General features: G+C 40.4%; 3 protein-coding genes across 3 annotated transcripts; all 3 read left to right on the plus strand.

Annotated features, from left to right (window-relative positions):
• The first annotated feature begins 226 nt into the window (after positions 1-226).
• LOC102711401 (protein HEADING DATE 3A-like) lies at positions 227-2,734 on the plus strand. Its single transcript, XM_006646257.3, has 4 exons — positions 227-467; positions 596-657; positions 785-825; positions 2,049-2,734. Exons 1-4 carry the CDS (start codon positions 264-266, stop codon positions 2,282-2,284), a joined length of 543 nt encoding a protein of 180 aa, XP_006646320.1. The 5' UTR covers positions 227-263; the 3' UTR covers positions 2,285-2,734.
• Positions 2,735-6,813: 4,079 nt separating this feature from the next.
• LOC102711667 (MACPF domain-containing protein CAD1) lies at positions 6,814-11,036 on the plus strand. Its single transcript, XM_015832747.2, has 6 exons — positions 6,814-7,305; positions 7,449-7,690; positions 7,823-8,018; positions 9,260-9,443; positions 9,816-9,979; positions 10,286-11,036. Exons 1-6 carry the CDS (start codon positions 7,033-7,035, stop codon positions 10,886-10,888), a joined length of 1,662 nt encoding a protein of 553 aa, XP_015688233.2. The 5' UTR covers positions 6,814-7,032; the 3' UTR covers positions 10,889-11,036.
• Positions 11,037-15,123: 4,087 nt separating this feature from the next.
• Positions 15,124-20,579, plus strand: LOC102711940 (protein NRT1/ PTR FAMILY 4.5-like). Its single transcript, XM_015841567.2, has 7 exons — positions 15,124-15,162; positions 15,856-15,906; positions 16,019-16,109; positions 18,312-18,529; positions 18,839-19,279; positions 19,406-19,533; positions 19,636-20,579. Exons 1-7 carry the CDS (start codon positions 15,124-15,126, stop codon positions 20,462-20,464), a joined length of 1,797 nt encoding a protein of 598 aa, XP_015697053.1. The 3' UTR covers positions 20,465-20,579.
• The last annotated feature ends 284 nt before the right edge of the window (positions 20,580-20,863 follow it).

A 20,863-nucleotide genomic window follows, 5' to 3' on the forward strand; every position in this document is an offset into this window, starting at 1 on the left:
CAATGATAGCAGTAAGAAGCCTTCGATTACATAAAGCTAGGACAACTCAAACAGGTAACCCCCCCCCCCCCCCCCCACCCACACACACACACACACCCGGCAGTATGGCATGACACTAGTATCTCAACATCGGAAAAGGTGATTATGACAGGCATCGTCCCCTCTTTATAAGAAGTTGAATGCCTGGACTCAATTTCTCCAACCAAGCTGAGAAAGGTTTAACTGTTGTGTAAGGCCCCTAACAGGTTCCAGTTCCACAGGAAATGTCTGCTGTGCCAACTGTGGAGCCCTTGGTTCTGGCTCATGTCATACAGGATGTGTTAGATTTATTCACACCAACTATGCCTCTCAGAATAACATACAACGACAGGCTACTTCTGGCAGGTGCTGAGCTGAAACCATCTGCAACTGTGCATAAACCAAGGGTAGATGTTGGTGGCTCTGACCTTAGGGTGTTCTACACGCTGGTAAGGAAAGACCTATATGCTTCCATGTCGGAACATATGTTAAAATTTTATATGTTGAAAATGTAACTCCGTTACACAGGAAAACTAATATATTCAGCGTATTTCTTCTACTTTTACACCTGAAAAAGGTACTGGTGGATCCTGATGCTCCAAGCCCAAGCAACCCATCACTAAGGGAGTATTTGCACTGGTAAGCCAATTGCAAGTTTGAATTATCTATGGCTGTAGACATCCTCTGGTTGACTGGATCCCTCCCTCCCTTGCTCTTTCATTCCTACTTGAAGTCCTTGTTTTAACATAGTTTGTGTTGTGCGTAGGATGGTAATAGATATCCCAGGAACAGCTGGAGCCAGCTTTGGTATGCTTTCATACATAGCATCTGTTAGCAGATTTAATTTCAGCAGAATCTTTTCGACTGGAAACAGTACTTCCTCTTTTTCTCAGATGTATTGAATGCCCCATAATCAACAGATTTACATATTAATTGTTACAGCAAACAATTAATCTCTTACGGAATCGCTCTATGATAGCCAACCATAGCAATTCGGTAAGAAACCTATTTTTCTCAGATGTATTGAATGCCCCATAATCAACAGATTTACATATTAATTGTTACAGCAAGCAATTGATCTCTTACCGAATCGCTATATGATAGCCAACCACAAGATAAGGAGTTCATGAATACATAAAAACTGCTAAAATGAACTCTCAGGGAGATGGTTATAAATGAATTTAAACTAAATTCATGCCTACAACATCTCTAGCTTACACAGGAAAGCTTAACTGATGATATCTCAAATAATGTCGCAACTACTAAAACCCCAAACCTTCATGGTTCAGCAAGTATGTTACACCAAGTCAACAGTCCCTCAAAACAACATAAAACATGCAGCCAAAAATGAGCCTAGGCGAAAGGAAACAAGTGAAAAGCGAAGAGCAGTAAACTATTATAAAAATAAGATGATACTTGAAACAACCAAAAAATACAAGACTACATTTAATGTGGAAGTGCTTTATTGGCCTCGCACTTTTCCAGCTTAACATCAATTCCCAGATTATTTGGCTCTAAAGATGATCAGCTACCAAAAAAAAAATCAGTATGGTGTGTTGATATGATGGCATACTGCACATTTCCAATCCTATTCTGAAAATCGCATGCTAGATGAGATGAATGTTCATATTCATCTGATCTATCAAGTTCCAGTAATGTATACTCCTCAGATGTAGTGGAATCAACGGAGTGTTACAGCTGTAGAAACTACATATCTGGCCTAGCTTAATTTAAAAGTATAAGTTAAATATAGAAAAATCAAACACCTGGGATATTTTGTGTTAGATAAGCTAAGCCTGACTTCCTGATAGAAGCTCTCAGTTTTATTAGGGAAGGGAGGGTATGTTACTACAGAGCATTTAAGACGGTCAAGGCTTATAAGCTAAGACCCACCCAAACAGACTTCGAATTATTTGACAAACAAAATTGAGTTATCCTGAACAAAAGACAAATCTACATATACTATAGCAGTTATGTTGCAAAATACAAATTAATTTTAAATATAAATAAATATCAGAGCCCTCTTGCAGGTCAAGAGCTCATGCTTTACGAAAGACCAGAACCAAGGTCTGGCATCCACCGCATGGTATTTGTGCTGTTCCGGCAACTTGGCAGGGGAATAGTTTCTGCACCAGACATGCGACACAACTTCAATTGCAGAAGCTTTGCACAGCAATACCACCTGGACATTGTGGCTGCTACATATTTCAACTGTCAAAGGGAAGCTGGCTCTGGTGGAAGAAGGTTCAGGCCCGAGAGGTCTTAATGGAGAAGTGAAGACTAAAGACCAGTGTATGGTCTTTATAAAGTGGAATTTCGAAATAACATGCACTGTAGTATTGAGTGCACCATAAAATATGTTTATGCAGCACGATATAGCTCTAACTGTCACTACAAGTACCCCGAGGATATCAAGAATACTTATATAATGTCAAACAGAAATGTGCCTTTTATGATGAGATGGAAACTTTTCATTATAAAGCGAACTGTGCTTCCAGTGCCAATGGAGGCTGCAGCTCCTCTTTCATGAGAGCTATTTATGATTATAAGGAATGGACCTCATATACCAATTACTAGAGGAAAATTAGCCTATTTATTTTGATAGAAAAAACACTAGATGGCACAGCAAAGATCATTGTTCACAACAAGACAAATAGTTCTCTTCTCTTTAGTGCCAGCAGAACTTCTGTAATCAATAATACTTACTAGTTAAATACTCGTGCTTTGCTATGGATTTTATGATGTGTTATCAAATTTTCTTATATAAAATAGTCACCTTAATTTAAATTTATATGTAGATATCAATCTATATTTAGTTGGTTTTTAATATCAAGAAATTTGAGTGCTAAATTGTAAAACTATAGTGAGGGTAGGTAGTGTTGGCAGATTCATTGCCACCACCACTACTTTTTATAGGAGTATAGATTCATTTCATTCATGCAAAAAAGAGGCTTTAAATTCATGGTCAATTTGGTATGAGCAAATCATGAGTTATGTGCTATGCATGTACATCAAATTATAACTTTTAATTTTCTCATCAAATAAAAACAAACTATTCAATCTAAGACATTAAGCTTATGATCTGAACAAATCGACTAAGGTTTTACGTAGAATCAGTGGGAACGGACCAAATACCATTTTGTCAGACTGTCACAAGGAGGCAAACCGCCACCAACTTACACATCATACCCCACTTTTATCCCCAATATGTGTTCTATGGAGTCTTAGGTCAGAAATTTCAAACTTAGCTATTCAAAGCCACCTTATGGCCTCATCTAGCCCCTCCAACTTCTAGTTCCTTGAAAGGCCTCCATATATGAGGCTCAGGTGTGACAATTCCAGTGCATCAATGAAACCAGAAAATAAAGCTTTACTTGTGATTTACCCAGGAAAATTATGCGATTCAACTAGTGAGCTTAACAGTGATATCCAAAGTGCTCTTCTCCTATTCCCCAACTGAAGATATATGGACCTGAATAAGCTCGTCCTATATAGAACTGTGGTGCATATAGAACAAAGTGATTTCTGCAATGCGCTGGTTAACAATGCAAACTGACATCTTCTATTAGTCTCAACACGGGCTGTTTGGTTGGTGCCATGGCCTACGAGCCCTCACTCAGGCAGGTGCATCCAACAGCAGGCGCACAAAATCGGATGCCTGAGATTGATACCTGACTTGGGCACAATTTTGAGGGCACCAACCACAAGGCTAATGCTAACATTTCCCTATCGAGATTACATGCTTTTCTCCGATCTATCAGGAAGACAAATGCTAAATTGTACTATACATAAACAGGAGCTATTCCCAACCTCCCGGCGTCCCGGGTGGCCGGATGGCGCTCGCATAAACAGAGGTCGCGAAGTCCGAGGGTTGCAAGCGGAGTTACCACGGATTCGGATAGAGAGGATGTAAGGCGCAGTGTCGAAGCCGCCGCGGCAGATGGTGGTGGCGCGAGCGATGGAAGGGCAGACGCTGGAGGCTGCCGTTATAGGCGATCGCACTTGCAGAACGGTTCCTACACCGAGTAGACCTACTCCAAGCTTCGCCGTCTCGAGCTATTCCCCGTCGGGGACAGGGAAGACCGGAAGAGCACCAGCAGGAGGACGGCGACTTCCTCTTTGCCGGTATGAGCGCGGCGCGGTGGTGCCGGAGGCCGAGGGCGGGGTAGCCAACGCCGGATCTGGCACGCAAGCGCCGGCAGTGGAGGAGGGCGGCTCGTCGTCGCCGCCGTCCCTCGAGCTCCTCTCCCGGCTTGATCTCCAGAGACTGAGCACTGAGGACGAGGCTCGTGGCGCGCCGCAGACACCTCGAACACCTCCTCGACACGACCAAGCCGAGCAACAGCCATTGCTACCGCCGCCGGCCAGTGGTCACCGCTCCAGCCCCAGCGAGGTTGAAGATTAGATGGAGAAACCGACTCGCCTCCGGTCATCTTCCGTCCTACCAGCGCCATTCCCCTTGGACTGGTGAGCTGCTGTGTTCTCTCCCCCTACTCGTCGAAGCTTAGAGGCGAGGCTCGGCATCGGTGGAAGGGGATGAGGAGGAGGGCGGACACCGCACAGCCGGACAGGAAGGCGGGGCGGGGCTTGGCGTCGGCGGTGAGTTTGCCGGCGGTCCGGCGGAGGAGGCAGGGAAGAGAGAGAAAAGGTCAAAACGGAGAGGAAAGAAGAGGCTGACTGGTGGGAGAGATTTCACCGTTTGACATCAATGGCAAGTTTGGTTCCGTTGCCCAAGTGGCATGGCCGACCAAGGGAACCAAGCCATAAGACCCGAACGACACGGCTTGGCCCGGTCTAAGCATGGCACAGTATGACCCATGTTGGGCCTGTGCCGGTTCGGCCCGACGATGTTTATTCTTTTATGTCTATTAAAATTCATTCTAATCTCTTAGTTTTATGGACATAATAAATATTTTAATAGACAAAAACTAAATGTTCTATGGTTTGAAGACAAATCGAACGAGAAGCAATAGATAAAGAAACTACACGTAAATTAGACAAAGTCAACTTACCCACGTATAAATGTGCATGTTTCAATAGATAACGAAACTACACGTAAATTAGACAAAGTCAACTTACCCACGTATAAATGTGCATGTTTCAATAGGAAACTAGCATAGTGGCTCGTACAGATTGCACGACTAGCATCAGTATACAGAGTCTCTTATCTTGATAATACTTAAGTAAATTAATTATTAATTCGAAATTATTTTTTCTAAATTTATTTTTACATGGAACATTATTTATATGTATTATAAATTACACTCGTACATAAACTCTTCTACATAATAATTTGTCTCTTAATTTTACTTATTTTAACCAAAATTTTATATGTTTCCATGGACTCTTCAATATCTATTATTTTAAAATTTTAATCCGAAATATAGGTTTTCCTAAATTGTGCTGACAACATGGACTCTTTTATATTATTTTTTTATTTTTAATTCTGAAATTGTATTTCTAATCGGATTCTAGATGTTTGTAAATTGTATTTATAGATGGACTCTTCTCTCAATATCGATTATTTTAAAAATTTTAATCCAAAATTTGTATTTTTATACTGTATTTACATCTGTACTCTTTTATATTATTTTTCTTTATTTTTAATTCCATAATTCTATTTCTAATCAAATTCTAGATGTTTCTAAATTGTATTTATAGATGAACTCTTTCCTTAATATTTTTTTGCATGGCTAGATTTAATATATGATTATAGTTTACTCAAATTTATTCTGTTTTGGGTTTGTATTTGTTGATGCCTTCAAGGCATGATCTTGTGGCTAGATTCAATATATGATTAAAGTTTAGTAAAATTTATTCCGTTTTGGAATTGATTTGGCAGGATCTTGTCACCCGTTTGCTTTACAACAGTGATAAAACAATACCCCATGCAATTTCTAGGAAAAAAATTCCATTGCATTCAACAACTTGTCCGATACCCGTGTTTTCCTGTTATAAGGAGCCGTTTTTAATATCCAGTGGATTTCTATTCGGATAATATATAGGTAGATTTTTTTGTCTGCTTCCAAGTCCTAATATGTATTTGTTTTTTATTTTCTTATTTTCTCTCGATTAATATAGGATTTTGTAGCCACGAGAAAAAAATGAAGGGCTAGAGGCTATTTTACTAGTATTACTTTATATATACGATAGATGATATTTATATTTATTTTTCATAATTAAATAGGCGAGTCAACTACCTTTTCAATGCTGTTCATTCCCAACTACTCCAAAACATTCAAAGGACAGCATGACAATATTGAATACAGGCTTTGAAATATCTTCAAAGACCATCATTTAAAACCATTTTTAGTAAACTAAATGTGCGGAGAAAACTTGTTTAGGCCTTGTTTATTTCCCTAAATTTTCTCAAAAGCATCGCATCGAATTTTTAGACATCTAAATAAAGCATTAAACGTAGATGAACCAAAAAACTAATTGCACAATTATAAAAGAAATCTTGAAACGAATCTTTTGAGCCTAATTAGCCCATGATTAGCCATAAGTACTACAGTAACCGAATCTTTTAAGCCTAATTAGCTACAGTAGCTAACATGTGCTAATGACGGATTAATTAGGCTTAAAAGATTTTTCTCGCGGTTTCTAGGCTAGCCGTGAAATTCTTTTTTTTCATTCGTGTCTGAAAACTCTTTCCAACGTTCGATCAAATATTTGACGTGATATTTCTCCCACACATTTGCTAGTGGTAGGAAGCAAAAGAAAACCAGTCAAACCAAACTACCACAGGGTCGCCTTCGTCCCCAGTAATCTTTCTCCATAGAAACCGTGTCCCCCTTACCCATCCATCCGTCGTCGCTCGCTCCCCTTCTCGATCAACAACAGCAACAGCGGCGGTCAAAAGCTTCGCCCGCGACGACCTCCTCCACCCCCTACCCGCTGCATCCCCTCGTAGTCTCCGCTCGCTCAGCCACCGGAGTCGCCCTCCCCCTGTCGATGCGACGGAGCTGAATCGGCGAGGATCCCGAGGCGGAGGAGGAGGAGCGGACTGCCCGCATGAGCCTCGCCGGCTCCGCCCTGGAGGCGGCCCTTCAGGCTGTGGGGCGCGGCCTCGACGCCGCCGGGGACCACCGGCTGCTGTACTGCAAGGGGACGGGGAGGCTCGTGACGCTCGACGAGTCGCGCGCGCGGGACCTGACCTTCGAGGGCGGCGTGCTCCGCGGGGTGCCCCCGGACATCGAGGTCGAGGTCTGCAACAGAAACCATGAGCGCATCCACCTGGTCCCGGGCCCCCCCACCGACGAGCCCGTCGTCCTCAGCTTCCAGAAGGTGAGGCAGATGCTCCCGAATCCCGATTGGGGAATTTTACCGGATCGAGGCGTTAGATGCAAATCGTAGTAGCCTCTCTCAAGCTTCATGGGCTCATGGCCGTTTGCTTCCTTGTGTCTGATTGTGCTATTCGTGTTGGTTAGATGGCCGAGTGTTTCAACAGGAAGGCAGGCTTGCTGGAAACAACAGTACCTCTGGGGTCCTTCAACTCTCTCTTCAGCTTTACTGGTTCTTGGAAGAATGATGCAGCAGCGACGAAATCCCTGGCGATTGATGGCTATTCCGTGCCTCTATTTAGAGTTAAGATAACGAGTGGTGAATTGTCTCTGCACGACAGCGTTAAGCGTGCAATTCCACATAGTTGGGATCCATCAGCATTGGCTAGGTCAGTAGGTAATCATCTTATTTGACTCTGATATCAGGGTCCAGTTCTGATCATTCCTATCTTATACTGTTCTGTGGCATGCTGCTGCCTTTGTTATATAATAACACGCTGCTCTTGTTTCAATTTGTTCAGCTTTATCGAGAACTATGGAACCCATATTATTACTTCTGTTACGGTTGGTGGTAAGGATGAAGTATACATAAAGCAGCATTCCTCATCCCAGTTGTCCGAGTTGGAGTTCAGAAATTACGTCAAAGAAATTGGAAGCGAGAGATTCTCAGATGGGGACAGCAAGTTAAATGCAACTCCCATAAATTACAGTGAGAAGGTTAGCTCCTTACTGATAGTTCTATTTTGAATGAAAACAAGAGATTTTCTTGGAAAATGAGCAGTCTGTAATTGCTAATAATAATAGAAGATTGTCATGAGTCATGAATATCCTAAGTGGTTTACCTGGAAGGCTGTATGACCCCTTCCAGGCTATTTATCTGTCTACATCTTTGAGAACCACCTGCAATGAGAAATTGTATATTTTGATACAGAAAAGCTACGAAACGAGATCCCATCCCTTGATGGGATACTTAACGATGAACCATTTTCCTCATATCCGTTTCCTCATCCTCCTTTCCTCTTCCTCTCCAAACCCCATGGCGCATCTACATGCTTCCCCATCCGGCGGCACTCCAGCTAAATCCACCACCCAGTTGCCCCTGCCGTCGATGACCCAATAACGCCACATATTTCTCTTCTTCCTTCATCTATTGCCCCATCCGTGTCTCAACACCTGCGATGCTTTGGGTAAATTCACATGGTCGCAGTCACATCTGCTCACTTGACGCACGGTGGCTACGAATGGGAAGGACGAAGAAGAGGAACCAGCATGGCTGACAGTGGCGCAGGTGAAGTGGTCACAGTGTTGTCAATGTCCTCTTCATCACCCAATCGCTCCTCCCCTGGAGCCACGGCCTCCTTATCTCAGTTTAGATCCGGTACCACTTAGTATCGCCTTGGTACCGACTGGTACCAACTGATACTTACAGAGGCACCAGATTTGGTACCCGCATCATTACCACCCCGATTTCATCCCCTCCATCTCTGGTCTCGAGGATGGTCAACCAATGGACATGCCGCTCCATGGGGCAGCGGCTTGGGAGCCCAGGCACATCGGTCACAGAACCGTCAACAACCCTCATCCGTTGGAGCCAGATTTGGTGACAGGGCTTTGGGAATGAGGGGAGAGGATGCCATCAGGGGGCCACATGATGTTTTCGTTGCCTGCACTGGTAGGCGGTAATGCCATTGTTGCCAGTGTCAAGCAGAGCGAGATGCTTGGGAGCCATCGCCATGGCTGTTTTTTTATCTCCGAGAGGATGTGTTCTTGCTGGGGCTGGGGCAAAGGGAGAGCATCCTGTGCGGTGGGATGTGACCCCGTCCCCTAGCAGCACTCATTTTGATATCCTAATTTTAGCTTTTATCTGACAATAGATCCTAATTCTAGCTTGCAAAATGCTATGAAATAAATCAATTCATATGTAAAAATTGATTAACGTTTTTTTATCCCCTTTGCAGGATATGACAGTAATCTTCAGAAGAAGGGGTGGTTGTGATCTTGTTCAGAATTTTTTTGATTGGATAAAAACCATTTCCTCAGCACCAGATGTCATAGCCATGACATTTCTCCCTATTGTCTCGCTTGTTGGTGACATGCCTGGAAAGAAGCACCTTGCTCGTGCAATTGAACTTTATTTGGCATGTAAGACATTCTTTTGGTTCTTTTGTTTTTTCAGCATGCTGAATGTGCTCTTGCCTATGTTAGCATATATTTTAACACCCTGGGTTGTTTTCCTAAAGCACTGTCATTTCTGTAATACTATATTGCTATTATGAAGTCGCATTTTAGTTGGACTTGTTTTAGCAAGGACGTTTTTTGTGATCAAGATCAACAGTTTTTCCGTACAATATTAAAGCTTAGTGTGACGATGTTCATACAATAGGTGTGCTTCACAAAGACAGTACTGTGGATAAATGTTTTCTTGTGTTTTTTTTATTTGTACTGATAGATATTTTCCTGGATAAATATATCATATGCTGGCTCTTCAATCATGCTGTTACTTTTTACCTACAGATAAGCCCCAAATTGAAGAGTTGCAGTATTTCTTGGATTTCCAAGTTCCTCTAGTTTGGGCTCCAATACCACCGGGTATTGCTGGTCAACATAGAAAGGAGCCTGTGTGCCCATCACTTCAGTTTAGTTTGATGGGTCCAAAGCTCTTTGTTAGCACAGAACAGGTAAATAGGATAATCCCGCAGGCCCTTTCCTTTAAACAAGTGCATGAGTATGATAATTTCCTTTTCTAATTTTGTTTTAAATAGGTTAGTTGTTCTCACCAGATCCTATCTTGTATTTGGTTGAGTCTCTTAAGGAAAGACAGACATTATTTTACTTTATCACCTTATCACCTCAATATTGTACATTTACATTGGAGGAACTATACATTTACTAGGAAGTTATGAAAAAGATGAAATAAAGTGTTCTAAGACAATAAATTCTGCAATCAATGTAACACATGCTAACATCCAATGAAATTTATGCAGATCTCTGTTGGGCGTAGACCAGTCACTGGTCTCAAGCTATGCCTGGAAGGAACCAAACAGAACCGTCTGACTATTCATTTGCAGCACCTTGGCTCATTGCCAAAAATATTTGTACCACATTGGGATTCCCATATCACAATTGGACCGCCAAAGTGGCAAGGCCCTGAAGAGCAGGATAGTCGCTGGTTTGAACCAATCAAGTGGAAGAATTTTGCTCATGTTAGCACTGCTCCCATAGAGTACACTGAAACAAGTATTACAGACCTATCTGGCGTTTATATTGTCACAGGAGCACAACTGGGAGTGTGGGATTTTGGTGCGAAGAGTGTACTCCATCTTAAACTCTTGTTCTCCAGAGTTCCTGGGTGCACGATTAGGAGATCAGTGTGGGACCATAGTCCATCAAGTTCTTTGGTGCATAGGACAGATGAAGCTTCATCATCCTCCAGTGACAATGCTAAACTAGTGAAGATTGTTGACATGACCGAGACATTGAAGGGCCCACAAGATGCACCTGGCCACTGGCTGGTAACAGGAGCAAAGTTGGGTGTCGAGAAGGGCAAGATTGTCGTTCGTGCAAAATACTCGTTATTAAACTATTGACCAAGAAGGCATTCATTCATTCACTCTGCTATGAAGCATCCTGTTTAAAGATAGCATATGTTCTTTTGTTCATCATGTATGGTTTTTCATGTAACATGATATGGATTCATGCTTTTTGTTGTTGATTTTGTGAGCAAAGTAGCACCTAGATGTTTGTGTCTGGTTCAAAATATTGACCTGGTCTCATTGATCTGTTCAATCATCTGTGTGTGGCAGTAGAAGATGTATATCTATTCATCTATTATATTACAGCTTGAAAAAAGCCACCGTATTAGTTCCGGCAATGGGTATTACGGACATAAATTAAATATATCACCCGTGGGTAAATAATCGAGCAAATACCTTCACTCGATAGGTACGTGGGTATGAAAATGTTTAAATGATCCTCATACCCGTTTACCCATGGTAATAAATATCTACAAGTTTAAATACATGTCATAGTCTAATATCAAATTAGTCTAGCCCAATTAACTAAAACCATAGGTATCTAAACCATTCATATCTTTTTCATCGTACTATATGGACGTGTGATGTCATAAGTATCAGCATCTATTGTAATATACTATATGGAATCTATGTAATTTAGATTGTTTTAAATTATTGCGGGTATATGAGTGACCTGATGGATAAGGTTTACCCAAGCAGATATGGGTATGGGGATATTTTCTTACCCGTAACGAGTCTGTATTTTGATGGTACGGAATTTTACAAGTGGGTATGGGTCTAGGATATCAATACCCGCTGGATATTTACCCGTTGCCATCCCTATTTCGGAGGGACTATTATATTACGGCTCGAAAAGGAGCCGCCACGTTTGTTCTGAAGGCTAAGCTAGAAATTATCATGTTAATTAGGAGAATAAAAATCTTAACCGTTGATAATGGTGAGTATAGATTATAACGTTCCAAATTAATCGATATAGTCGTATATAAGATACAATTATAATCTAAAAGTTATATATCAAATTCAATCCGAACCTTTGTAATTATAATTTATAATATAACATATGTATATGAAATCCAAATCTTATTTTTAACCTAAAAGTTATATATGAAATCCATACCTATATAAATAAAATCTAATATTGTATATGAAATCTAGACCTTAAATAGAAATAAGTGAAGTGCAACAGCGGTCCCTAAACTTATGTACATGTGTCATTTGGTTCACTGAACTCTCAAAATGCATTTTTGGGTCTCTGAATTTGTCTGGGGGGTCATATAGGTCCAAACAGGCTCCGACCCACTCTATCTGCTGACGTGACATGCCACGATGGCACCTACGTATTGGTGGGGCTGTGTAGGTCCCACATGTCAGTGGAGGAATCGAGAAAGAAGAGACAAGAATAAGGAGGAGAGAGATACTGACATGTGGGACCCACGTGGCCCCACCAACATATAGGCGCCACCGTGACATGCCACGTCAGCGGATGGAGCGGATCGGAGCCCATTTGGACCTATATGACACCTAGACAAGTTCGGGAATCCAAAAATGCATTTTGAGAGATCAGGGATCTGGATGACACATGCACACAAGTTTAGGCACCGCTGATGCACTTCACTCAATAGAAATTAAGAGTTGTATATGAAATCCAAATATACTCATGTAGAGTGGTATCTATAGAAACAAAATTTCAGCGTTGTATTATTAAATCTAACTCTATCTTAGTTATCTAGCTCTAGCTCGAAATTTTTTGCATTGGTATTTTGGTATGCAAAGTGTTTACCACAGTGGAGTAGGACTGGGCAATGCTTATTTCATGAATTCTTGATATGCTATCAACAGTTTCTGATGTTTATGTAATTCTATGCGATATGTGCATTCTGGGTGAGATATTCCGTGAAGTTGAGCCAATTTTCCCTACTGCGTGGCATGATTAAAGTTTACACACCGTCATGGACATAATGACTGTGAATTTAAAATTTGCAGGCCAAGTTCTGAGGCACGGCAGCTGTTGTGGAGTATCATCTCGTTCCAAGTTCGTTCTTCCACTGAAAGCGTGGACCAATAAATCATCACTATCTTTTAATATATTTTGTATCGTCTTAGTCAGCAAGCCTAGAAGATCATAAGCCGTTGCTGTTGTATCCCATTCATTTGGAAGCAGCTGTTTTGTGCTTGTCCGTTCCAATGTATGCTTTCAAGAACTGAACAAGGTTAGAAGAGATCGCGGGCATGGGAACATTTGAGTCACCATCGAGTAGTCGACGTAGATATTCCTGATGCTGCTTCTGCGTCTGCCTCCTGCGGATTGATTGTGTTAATCTTTTGGCATCTGATCCGGTGGAAATCACGACAAAGTTCGAAGTGGAACGAATGGAAGCTACTAACATTGACTTCTTTTCCTTTTTCCTCCAGTTTGGAAATTGCTTTTTTTTTTCTAAGCAGCCATTTGCAGCCGTTATCTCTTTGCCTTTTATAGCCATAAGCAAAACGACATATTAACGATTAAAAAATAATTTATACTCTCTCTGTTTTATAATATAAGATGCTTGATTTTTTTGTTTGTAACGTTTGACCATTTGTCTTATTTAAAAATTATAAAAATATTATTTATTTTGCTTGTGACTTACTTTATTATCAAAACTTTAAGCACAACTTATCATTTTTTATAATTGTACTAAATTTTTAAATAAGACGAATGATCAAACATTGTAACCAAAATAGTTAAACATTTTATATTATAAAATGGAGCTAGTACATGATTTTTTATATATGTGTTCTTAACGATATAAAAGTATGGACTAAAAATAACTTATGATGGAGAAAATCTTATAATCAACTCCAAATTTAAGTTTTAAATTTAAATTATAAATATAAGCATATGAGAAGATGAGGACCAAAACTTTGACTTTCCCAAGCCTTTTAAAAATAAATTGTTTTTTAACAATACCAATATCAGCATATTGACTGTCCACAGTTAATATGAATTAGGAACATGCCGTGTTCAAGTTGGGGCAGTTATCAGATGATTCATTTGTTTGATCCTTGTGTGCTCTGACTTGGTGTTTCCGGAGGGACATTCTTGACGCCTCCGTGGAGGATTAGTTTAGTGGTGACGTCGAAGGAGATGGAAATCCAAACATAATAGCGCGACTTAGTTGGAACTGGTGAGTAAGTAATGCTCAAATGATATGCCAGGTACTGCGTGAACAACTTACGCTTTGGTTTAATCACCCATATCAGTACACGACATATTGCCATAGATGGTGTCATTTTCAATTCTGTAAAAGAGTCGTTCATTCTGAAGTTGATCTGTTATGTGTAACAAAGAAGAAAACAGTTTCATCTACATTTTTCTTTAAAAAGGATGACAGAAATGAAATTATCTTATCCTTTTTTATTTTGCAAGGAGAAATATCTTAACCCAGAAAATACACTTGTAATGTTTCACTGGATGGCCTATACTGTGTTTGAGAGAGCTCAGATGGAAGATTTTCTGATTTTTGTGGTAGCTGTTTAATGACATGAACAAGGAAATTAACTTCTATAAACTTAAAAATTACTTTAGAAAGCTGAGATAATAAAGTTCTACATATAACTTTTTGTTAAAAAAAATGCACTGTTATGTTGTGTTCTTTTGTTGGTGAAGGATAAAATATGAAATATTATCTGATTTTTTATGGCTATTTAATGGTATAAATGATGAGATTTTAAATATTAAAAAGTTGAAAAATAATTTTAGAAATATGAGATGATAAATTTTTAGAAAACACTTTGGCTGTTTGGAAGATATGCGTATAAAACCAGAGAAAAAACTAAAAATAATTTAATAATAGCTTGGAAAGCATGCGCAAAAAACTATGAAAAAAAAAGAATGCAACCTTGATGCGTACAAGCAAAACCAGTTGGGCCAGAAAAGCAAGTGTGAACAAACAAAACCAATGAAGTTCTTGTAAGTACTGAACTTGCCAGATTGATTGTCTGATACATTATCATCTGACAACTGCAAGTTATACATGTTGGCAAAGTTGTATTAAAGAAATAAATGATCTCTCTATCAAATGGCCGCCTCTCTTAATAGTTTAACCAGAATAGACAATCCTTGGAAGACCCGTTCGCCAAATAAGATGCTTTATATGGCCTCCGATTGCGGCTTTTGCTTGTCACTATGTCCACTGGAGTTCCTGGCCAAAATGGTAGCTCATTTACCATCCAACATTGCCAACTTCTCATTGTGTCAATAATCTCGCTAATGTGTGATTCTCTTGACTTCTTAATAGGAAGATGAGGAGATGAGCAAAGTAACTGAAGCTAATGGCATAGACTCCAGGGTATATTTCTCGGTTTAGTGCTTATCATTTTATTTGAAATTGTGGTGCTTATCATTCGTGTAGTTAGCATCATGGAAGTGATGTCCTTACATGTGTAGTGGGATTTTTTTTTTTGGTTTTCCTAATACATGCAGTATAAACTAATATCTGAATAGGTTATGCTTCAAAACAGATATTAATATTGCTACTGCCTTATTGCTACATTTTAATCCAATGTTCAACAAACAAAATATTTGTATATGCAATTTGAGTATAATATCCCCACAATTCATGGGAACATAATTGTTAGTTTAACAAGATCAAACAGTACAAAATTAACTGCGTTTTTGCACGGAACAATATTAGATATTCAGATGAGGGTTGAGGAATCGTACCTTAACACTCATTTTTACACTTTTGCTATACTTATAAGCCAAAATTTGAATTTTTAACTTTAATTTTAGAGTTTCTTCATTATAGTTTTTTTAGTCTTTACTTTTAGATCCTAAAAACATATATAAAAATTTTATCTATAAATTATTTTTGTTTATAAATATACCGCTTATTTTTTCCATGGAAAAGCTAGAAGATAAGCCTTTAAAATGATTCACAGCTAAAGTGATAAATAATTTCGTTGTCGGTGGTTGCTTATTTCTTAAATCCTTCTCGTATGACTCTTTCTCATTTCTTGTATGATTCTTAAAATTTTAACAGGAATACAAGGAGCAGAACATAACAGTTGACGCCAATGGCAAAGTAAACTCTGTGGCTCACCTAATGCTTAGTATTTCGTATCCAATTGATTGGAATTGACTTATTACTCAAGTAAATAAATGATCAATAGGCGGAGACTCATGAAGTCGCTGGAGAGAACAAGTATGAAGTCGTTGAAGGGAAGGTTGACTGGAGGGGAAGGCCTGCATTAAGAGGGCGTCATGGCGGTGTTGCCAATTCTTTCTTCATTCTTGGTAACTTCGACGTCTTTGCCCATAAACGCTGATCACTTCTCATGTCCAGATTTCATTTTCATATATTTCATATTTAGTTTCGATTTCTATATTTTGAAAGGGGTGAAGTATGATTTTAAAAATAGCGATGATTTTAAACTCTTACATAACTTCACCAGTATGATTTTATATGTTTGATATAAGATTATTATAATAAGTTTTTTATCTGTAAAAAGTTTAAATGTTTTTGTATTTCCAGATGGACAGAGTCTTCTCCCAATAATAGTAATTTTTTTAAAAAATAATCTGAATTTTTGTTTTTTTCTAAATTATACATCTACATGGACTTTGATCTTAATATAAATTATTGTTTGTTATTATATTTTTATTCTAAAGTTATTTATAATTTATGGTTGTGCATGAGTTTGATTATGGTTTTCTCACTGCTTCCTTGCATGATTTCCATAATTGGTGTCTCACGGTTTGATAAAATACCTATTCGTTTAATAGTATCTGTGTTCATGTCCGTGTCAATGTTAACAAAGACATGATATTTTCTTTTTTTCTTCAACTAATCTCATAATTTCTAGCCCCAAGAGAGAACACGGAGGCTTATTTACCGCACATATTGCATGGCTAGCATCGTTATAAATAGTATCTATATAGGGTTTGTTATCTCGATAATAATTACTTTTAAATTGTTAATTTGAATTTATATTTTTCAAAATTATATTTTTAGATAGAACCTCATTTACATGTACTTGTACTGAACTCTTTTCTGCATAATAATTAATTTGTAATTCAAATTTTAGATATTCTAGATTGTATTTATATGTTGACTCTTTCTCTTATATTTTTATTTTTAACCAAAATTTTAGATCCTCCCAAATTGCATTTATAGATGGACTCTCCCCTCAGTATCAATTACTTTAAAACTTTTAATCCGAGATTTAGATTTTTCTAAAGCGTATTTACGCATGGACTCTTTTTTTCTATTTTCCTTGTCCGATTTTAAAAAACTCATTCTTTTCTTCTTTTCTCCTTTTTTCTCTTCTAAAATTTTTAAACTCATGTTCACCTATAAGATTCACATATATCTCTTATTTTAATAATTAAGATACTCATTTATTTATACATGTATAACCTGTTCGCAGGGTAAGCTAGACATGAATTTATCCTGTTGAAACTACTGCTGAACCGTAAACGATAAGTTAACGTACTTGTTTCTGGCACACCTGACGCACGCACATACGTGCCGGACCGGTTCCTGGTGGGAGAGCTGATCGGTGAGATGGGATCCAAATCCAACATCCTGGACAATGCAAGGAGGTCGATCCATGCGTGATCTTGTCCGATTGACGTTTATTCCAAAAACCTACTATTCTATTTTTATCTTTTCTTTATCCGATTAATCTTTTCTTTTTTTCTCTTATTTTTCTTCAGTTAATCTCAGAATTTATAGCCCGTGAGAGACCACATGAAGGCTTATTTTTCTATTACTTTATATATATAATAGATTATTTGTATTTAAACTAGCCATAGCTAGTTCTCTTCGTCATCAGACGTTGCTCTCATTCTCATTTATAGTCAATCTAGTTCTTCGTGGATTGGATGATATGACGACGATATGATCATATATGACAATTAGACCATAGACAGACTAATGAATTAGTACTAGTAGTATTCATTAAGATCAACAAACATCTGGATTTAATAACTAAACTAGAAGTTGTGACATATTTGGATAAACAATGTATCAACCTAGGGGGTAATTTAGCATATACAATGGATAAACAATGGTATACAATGTCTTATCCGTGAGATGAATTATAGCAATATCTGTTGATTATGTACTTTAGCCACATGAGATATGCTGTATTGTAATAAAAAGGATGCATGATAGAAGCAACATGCTTCCGCAACTCCTAGTCCTAGTTGACAAACAGTTAAAGAAGTGAAGCCCCCCTAAGGCCACATTCGGCTCCCCCACTAAGTTAACTTATTCCTTCGTTTTCCGTGTGCACGTTTTTCGAACTGCTAAACGTGGTACTTTTTATAAAAAAAATTTTATAGGAAAGTTGTTTTAAAAAATCATATTAATCTATTTTATATTTTTTTAATAATTAATAATTAATTAATCATGTACTAATCTATGGTAAGTTAACTTATCGGCCTTCAAACGAACGCGACCTAAGTCATATTTGTTGATTGGTGCCATTGCAGTGAACTTTGGACTCGAGAACATGGCCTCCTTGTCCCTAGCCGTGAACCTGATCATCTACTTCATGACGGTCATGCACATTGGCCTGACTGATGGCTCCAACCTGCTGACCAACTACATGGGAACGAGCTACATGGTCGCAGTGCTCATCTCCGTCTTCGCGGACACTTTCATTGGCCGGTACAAGACTGTGATCATATCATCAGTCATCGAGCTCGTGGTACGAATTTTTACCGACATGCTGTCTGCGTGATACATTTCTTCTTCTTAGCAATTCGGTCAATTGCGAGCTGTAAAATTCTAAAAGGCTGGGGGTTGTTAGGTGTTTCGTGAAAACAACCAAAACAATATAATTATAAACGAAAAATAATCAGTGAATAAAACTTTGATATATATATTCTTGCGATCTAAATGGCAATGTTGAAAAAAAACTTTGATAAAAAAATATCTTAAATCATTTTAAAATTAAAAAAATCTAAATTTTAAGAATAAACGAAAAGATGAGCTTAACGTTTTTCCGCTTGGGCAGGGTCTGCTGATTCTTACACTGCAAGCTCGCTCCAAGAAGCTGACGCCACCGTCTTGCAAATTCCCCTTCGACCCCGCGTGCCGGACGGTGAGCGGGGACGGTAAGGCGCACCTCTACGTCGGGCTGTACCTCGTCGCGATCGGGTCGGCGGGCATCAAGGCGGCGCTGCCGGCGCACTGCGCCGACCAGTTCGACGAGAAGCACCCCACGGAGAAGCTGCAGATGTCCAGCTTCTTCAACTGGCTGCTGCTGAGCCTCTGCACCGGCGGGGCCATCAGCGTCACGGTGTTCGTGTGGATCCAGAACAGCATAGGCTGGGACAAGGGGTTCGGTGCCGCGACCGGGGTGATGGGGCTCGCCCTCTTCGTCTTCGTCGCCGGCCTGCCGCGGTACCGCATCTCCGTCGTGCAGGGCAGAAGCGCTCTTCTTGAAATCTTCCAGGTTGATCGAACTGAAACGTTCCATCCACCTCTTTTCCTGGACACGTTAGCACAGCAATAGCTGCACAGTATCAGTGACGCGCGGCATAGCACTCAGCGCAGTGGGATTTGTCTCTGTTATCTTCAGGTGTACGTCGCTGCCATCAGGAACAGGGCTGTGAAGCTCCCTGAGAACCCAGACGAGCTGTACGAGATCAGCAAGAGCAAAGCCCCCCCTGACACGGAGTTCATGGCTCATAGGAGCAAACCATTCAGGTTGTTGTTGATTCAGCATGCACATGCACCGGCGTAGTTGCACGTTGCGTCTGCCGTAGTCAGACGCCATTTTTAACGTTGCGTGTCTGCGTGCGTGTCCAGGTTCCTTGACAAGGCGGCCATAGTTCAGGAGCCAACGGACGCGGCGCCGAGCCCGTGGCGGCAGTGCCGGGTTACCCAGGTGGAGCACGCCAAGACGGTGCTCGCCATGGTGCCCATCTTCTGCAGCGCCATCATCATGAGCACCTGCCTCGCGCAGCTCCAGACCTTCTCTATCCAGCAGGGCGCCACCATGAACACGCACATCGGCCAGTTCAAGATGCCGCCAGCGACGCTGCCCATCATCCCGCTCATCATCCTCATCTTCGCGGTGCCGATCTACGAGCGGGGCTTCGTGCCCCTCGCCCGCCGCATCACCGGCCACCCCAACGGCATCCCGCACCTGCAGCGCGTCGGCGTCGGCCTCGTGCTCTCCATCATCTCCATGGCCATCGCCGCCGTCGTGGAGGTGCGCCGCAAGGAGGTTGCAGCCAGGCACGGCATGCTGGACGCGAACCCCATGCTCGGGGAGCAGCTTCCCATCTCCTGCTTCTGGCTGGCGCCGCAGTTCACAGTGTTCGGCGTCGCCGACATGTTTACCTTCATCGGCCTGCTCGAGTTCTTCTACTCGCAGGCGCCGCCGGCGCTCAAGTCCATGTCCTCCTCATTCCTGTGGTGCCCCATGTCGCTCGGGTATTTCCTCAGCACCATCATCGTCAAGGCCGTGAACGTCGCCACCAGGGGCTCCACGGCGAGCGGCGGCTGGCTGGCCGGCAACAACATCAACCGGAACCACCTCGACCTCTTCTTCTGGCTGCTCGCCGTGCTCAGCTTCCTCAACTTCCTTAACTACCTCTTCTGGGCCAGCTGGTACAGGTACAAGCCCCAGTAGCAGTCAGCCGACGTACCAGAAGAGCAGAACCAAGTATGAATGCATGATCCAACATATTGCAGTTCCTTGACTGCCCCAGGCTGCTTCTTGTTATAAAATTGCAAAGTTGTTACTACCTCCTCAATCAAAAACACTTCATTTTTAACTCATTTTATTTATTTCATAATGACTTTATTTTTAAGCAATTACTCTATTCATTTTTATTTGGTATCGTTAACTTTTGAATATAAATTTGACCGTTTGTCTTATTTAGAATGTGTGCATAAATATATAAAAATATAAATTATACTTAAAGTTACTTTAGCAATAATTTAAATCTATATAAATTATTAAATAAGACGAATGGTTAAACGTATACACAATATCGTCAAATAGAAAAACGGACGGAGTATTTTATCT

The sequence above is a fragment of the Oryza brachyantha genome, chromosome 1, assembly GCF_000231095.2.
Source record: "Oryza brachyantha chromosome 1, ObraRS2, whole genome shotgun sequence".
Classification (NCBI taxonomy): Eukaryota; Viridiplantae; Streptophyta; class Magnoliopsida; order Poales; family Poaceae; genus Oryza; species Oryza brachyantha.